The sequence below is a fragment of the Triticum urartu genome, chromosome 2A (assembly GCF_056163025.1).
Source record: "Triticum urartu cultivar PI428250 chromosome 2A, HENAU_Tu73, whole genome shotgun sequence".
Classification (NCBI taxonomy): domain Eukaryota; kingdom Viridiplantae; phylum Streptophyta; class Magnoliopsida; order Poales; family Poaceae; genus Triticum; species Triticum urartu.
The window spans coordinates 742,555,565-742,560,865 of NC_141874.1; the positions used below are offsets into that span (position 1 = coordinate 742,555,565).

At 49.6% G+C, this 5,301-nt stretch overlaps 1 protein-coding gene across 1 annotated transcript; it reads right to left on the reverse strand.

Moving 5' to 3' along the window:
* Positions 1-245: 245 nt before the first annotated feature.
* On the reverse strand, positions 246-1,729 carry LOC147987542 (uncharacterized). Its single transcript, XM_087542423.1, has 3 exons — positions 1,657-1,729; positions 1,076-1,302; positions 246-974 (listed from the first exon to the last, which is right to left on the reverse strand). Exons 2-3 carry the CDS (start codon positions 1,286-1,288, stop codon positions 246-248), a joined length of 942 nt encoding a protein of 313 aa, XP_087398549.1. The 5' UTR covers positions 1,289-1,302; positions 1,657-1,729.
* Positions 1,730-5,301: the final 3,572 nt, after the last annotated feature.

Here is a 5,301-nt window from a genome sequence, read left to right on the forward strand (position 1 = left end):
GCTAGCCGATATAAAGAGGTACTCCCTCCTCCCGCAATATAGTTTTAGCTTGCAAAACAATCTTATATTATGAGACAGGGGGAGTAGTAAATATGGATTAGTAGTTTTATAATGAAGAAAACCATAATATACATAACGTGTTCACTAAGATAGCACCAATACAATGATATAGTGGTCCATGAAGGACACAGAAATAAAGTTCACGATACATAACAGTTCACATAGTCGAGCACAACATGAAAGACCTACATCAACAAACTAACACTAGAAGGTTTCCTTTCGAGGGCAAAAGAGGGATGTAGAGGACACGATGCGAAAGGATCCACGCGCCCATTCATCAAGATACGCTCCTCATCTTCAACAAGATGGGACCAAGCAACGGTAAACTCCACCTTGAAGCCGTCAAGGTCACATGCATGTTCGCTGGTGTTGCATGTCTTGGGCATGACGAAGACATGACCCTGTGTCGCGATTCCTCCGGATGGTGTGTATGCTTGAATGAGAACTTTAAGCTTTCCACTCAATTTTACAGAAACAACTTGCCTTGACAGATTAAGGTAACCATGTTCCACCACGCGCTTTCTTGCAACTTTCGAATCAAGCAACACAAGCTCCATAGATGGGGACTCATCGGCGTCTTTAGAGTCGTGCTGCTGACATAGTGAGGAGCAGACAACCCGGACTCCATGTTCAAAAGGATTTGACTTGTCATCGACAACAACATGAGCACCAAAGATGGTGGCTTGGACTGAACGTTTAAGCTGTTGAGCGCTCAACTCTATTGTGCAAGAGTGCTTTTCAATGATGATCGGGCTTAAACTATATTCATAATCACCATCATAATAATAGACATGGCTGACCAACGCTCTATCTTGGGACGCCGTTGTGCCCCTTACTTTGAGTTGGATTTCGATGTCAACGGGCTCCTCCGACATAATTGCACGAACTGGGCCGGTCAAGTGTAGAAAAGGATCCTGCAATTAAGCATCATCGCCGTATTTTCCGTTAATGACTAATCAACAAGGGCATCGATCATCGAAGAAAACCAATACGCAAGAAGAAGAAGTATACATACCTCTTCAGTCAGGATTTGGCAGTCATCCCTTGAATGGAGGAAGATAGGGTTGCGGCGCTCATCCACGGCATCTCGGGCAGCAACCACGCCGTACACTTGCAGCGGCCACTCAAAGTGTTTCAAGTCGGTGATTTTGATGGAGCAGATCTGCACGGTCCTTACGAGGACGGCGTCCATTGGTTTGAATCCCGGCGTGCAGTGTGTAAAGAGCATGGGACTGAACAAGGCTGCAAGCATGGCAGTTAAGCAGGGAAGTTGTGTTAGAAAATATTTACATGAAGTCTATACCACGAAGAGGAAGGGAAAAGAAAAGAAAACAGAAGATTTAAAAGCACGGCAGTTAAGTAGGGATGTTTGTGTCAGAAAATATATACTCTACATGAAATCTACTTCCTCTGTTCCTAAATATAAGTCTTTTTAGAGATTCCAACAAATGCTCTAAAATATGTCTACATACATCCGTATGTTGTAATCTATTCAAAATGTCTAAAAGAAACGGAGGAAATATACCATGACGATCGAGGATGAGAAAAGAAAAATAGAAGATTAACATGCATGCAAGACGCGTGTTTATTACTCACTCAGGTCTTCGAAGCTGTTTTTGGTGTTGGCGTGGAGACTCTCCCAGCCCCTCCGGAAGCGAGCGAATGCCTCCTCCTCGTACTCGGCGTAGTCGACTTCCTCGGCTCCCGGGTTGGTCTCTGCGGCTGCAATGCGTCCGCGGTTGACCACCGATTGTTCCGCGACTCTGCCTTCCCTGCCGCTCATGCCCGTCTGATCAAGTTCCTCTTCCTCCTCCTCCTCCTTCAGCTGGTTGCCGCTGTCGATGGCCTCGACCTTCTTGTCATCCAACTCCTCCGTGGCCGGTTAGCCGTGGGCTGCACAGAGCCGCCCGATTGTATCCGAGATCGACTGCAACATGGGGATTGCCTCCCGTTTCTCTTGTTCCCTGTCTGCCGAGATCAAACTCTGCACTAGTTTGTCCATGTGCTCGCGCACCCGCTCACGCAGCATACATATCTGCATGTCCATGGCGGTCCCTTCTTGCTCACCGTCGGCCTGCAGAAACACCGCCGAGACATCGCGTGCCAAATCCTCGATCGTCTCGCCCATCGTTTTGTTGTCTTGGAAGAGATCGGTTGCTAATCGATTCTGTGGATACACGCACGCACGCCAATATATATGCTAGCTAGCTAGGTTGGCAACTCAGACTAGGAATCGGTGTAAGAGTTCCTCCTCCGTATCGGCAACTAATCGATTGTCCTCCGCTTCCTAGCTGAGATCCCGAGTCCGGCACTCCTTTTCCCCCTCCTTGCCCCTTTTCGGCCACAGCTAGGTTTCCATCCCGAAGCCCTCCCGATCCCGGCGAAGGACCTCCCGAAACCTAAAGTCTTCTCAAAGATCACTTCCATCTTCTCAGATTATTATTATTATTTTTTGATCTGGAACACCTTGCATTCCAATTACGGGGGACCGACCATATCGGCGGTCACAGCACGAGATACATCGTCAGGAAAGTCCGACAGCCACACACGTAGGCTGTTCGGATCACCACTCGACCCAAGGGCCGCCAACAAATGTGCTGGCCTATTACATAACCGAGGGCAATGCGCTACTTGGTATTGTATGAAGCCTAGCCGTAGCAGAAATTTTGCTTCACGGAAGAGAACTCCCAGTGGTCCACGGTCCTGGCCGGAGGAAGACACAGCTTGCTGCAGGGCCAAACAGTCTGTCTCAAACACTACGCGTCCCATGCCCTGAGCTTCAGCGAGCCTGATCGCTTGGATTAGAGCCTCGGTCTCCGCCTGCAATGCTGAACTTTGGTAGACCAACTTCCCCGCAGCAGCTAGAAGTACCCCGGCCTCCGTGTCCCGTGCAATCACTCCCCAGCCACCCTCCCCCGTCGCAGGGTTAAGAGCTGCATCAATGCTTAATTTTATGAACTCATGGGGGGGGGGGGGGGGGGGGGGGGGGGCGTCCACCTGGGGTTGGGTTTGGTCTGCTCCATCAGCCTCTTGCACAAGAACTCCTTCCACTCTGCAATGGCATGCCCAACATGTGCCTGAAACTCCTCGCTCGACCGTCGCGTCTGCTTATGATTAGCCTTGTTTCGCTCAGCCCACCAAGACCACAATGTACATATGGACCTCAGCTTCTGCTCTTCTGGAAGAATGAAGATGGCCTGGAGCATGTCCCTAGGGGTTTGACAAGGGAGAAGCTTTTGACGTACCTGCTCCAGCCCCCCATCTCTCCAGACTTTCTTGACCTCTTTGCACCGCAAGAATAGGTGTGCACCATCTTCAGGAGCCCGATGGCAGATCACACAATTTGTATCTAGCTCGAACCCAACTCGTTCCACATTCCTCAGCAGGGGGTGGCTATTGTGCGCTAGTCGCCACATGAAATGATGCACTCTACCAGGACACGGGGTCGACCATAGCTTTTTCCAGAATTTTGCCGCTATATCTGAACCAGCTGAACTCTCTCCCCTTGGGTGCGCGCCCCGTCTCTCCTGCAGCTCGACGTACAGTCTATAGGCGGAGCGGACGGAGAACAGTCCTTTCGAATCATAGTACCAAACCACATAATCGTCATAATGCTCATAGATTGGGATGCTCAGGATGGTTGTTGCGTCCCTGGGGCAAAAATTTTGACCTACAAGCTGGACATCCCACGTGTTGGTAGTCGGATCCATGAGTTCTGAGACTTTCGTCAGGATGTTTGCACCTTACAAAGTACTAGGCAGTCGCGTATCATTTGAGGGCAACCAAGGGTCCGACCAGATGTTTGTTAGAACTAATCTTGATGTTTTGTATCTGCATATTTGTTTTAAGTTTTGCATATAGTGTAGATGGTCTAGAGTAGCTAGTCCGGTGTTGCTTCGACAAAGGCGTGGCAAGAAGGAGATATGCCGAACTGCCGTGCGATGCGGCGAGCACGGCGAGATGCCGACGGCAGTGTGAAGCTGCAGTGTTGCGTGAGGCAGCAAAGTCGTGTGATGCGACAAGCGCATGGGCCGCAAAGCGAACCGGCTGGCTGAATGGATTAGTTAGATGCATGCAAGTGGTTAGCCAACTTCGTGGGTAAGTAGTGGCCGCATAGAGGTTGTTAGCTGGTCAAGGGGTGTGCATGTAGTTAGCTGTTGATTACTTTGCATGCATAAGTTAGTTAGCGCACAAGCTGTGAAGCCACCGATCGTGCAGATCCTGGAGCGATTCTAGGTGAGAGAGAGGGGGTCATGTGTGAGTATGTGACTTAGTGGCCTGGCTGTGTTTAGTGCCTGCGTGAGTCACTTGTGTATATATATGTCATATTCAGTAATGAGAAGGGAGGCCGTGAGGGCTGAGCACCAAAGATGTAGCCAATGTATTCATCAAGGAGAGAGCGCCCTGGCAAAGCTAGAGGCTTGTCTTCTCCTTGGGGTGTGTGTGTGTGTGTGTGTGTGTGTGTGTGTGTGTGTTGAGTTCTTCTCACCAGTGTGAGTTCTTGTGTGAGACAAAACCATGAGAGGGAGATATTGTGAGGAAGAAGAGGCGGCGCTGCGAGGAGGTTGCGCCAACAATGTTTATATGCTCACCCGATCCCACCCTCCATATCATCCCAGCTTTGATCACTTCGACCCCTTGGAGCAGACTCCTCCAAGCGTAGCTCATACCAGGTTGGCTAGTAGCATCTAGAACATCACTGTTAGGGAAGTATTTTGCTTTCAACACCCGTGCACACAGTGATTCCGGAGTTTGAATGAGGCGCCAAATCTGACGGGAAAGCATAGCTATATTGAACGAGTGGAGATCATGGAAACCTAGGCCTCCCTGTTCTTTCGGCAGTGTCATTTTTTCCCAACTCACCCAATGATGTTTATCCTCCTCCTCCTGGTTAGCCCACCAAAACCTGCAGACCGTCTGGCTGATACTGTCACATAGGGACTTGGTAAGATCGAAACACACCATTGCGTACGTCGGAACCGCCTGTAGTACTGCTTTGATCAATATCTCTTTGGCCGCCTTGGACAAAAGCTTTATCTTCCACCCTTTGATGATCTCCCAGATCCTGTCTCGTAGGTATTCGAAGCACTTTTGTCGTGATTGTCCTACATAGGACGGCAAACCCAGGTATTTGCCCTGCAAACTCTCACGCTGTAGCCCAAGCAACGCTAGGAACTGTTGCTTCTCCTGATTTTTGGTGTTACGACTGAACAACACTGCCGATTTATCCCTATTTATGAC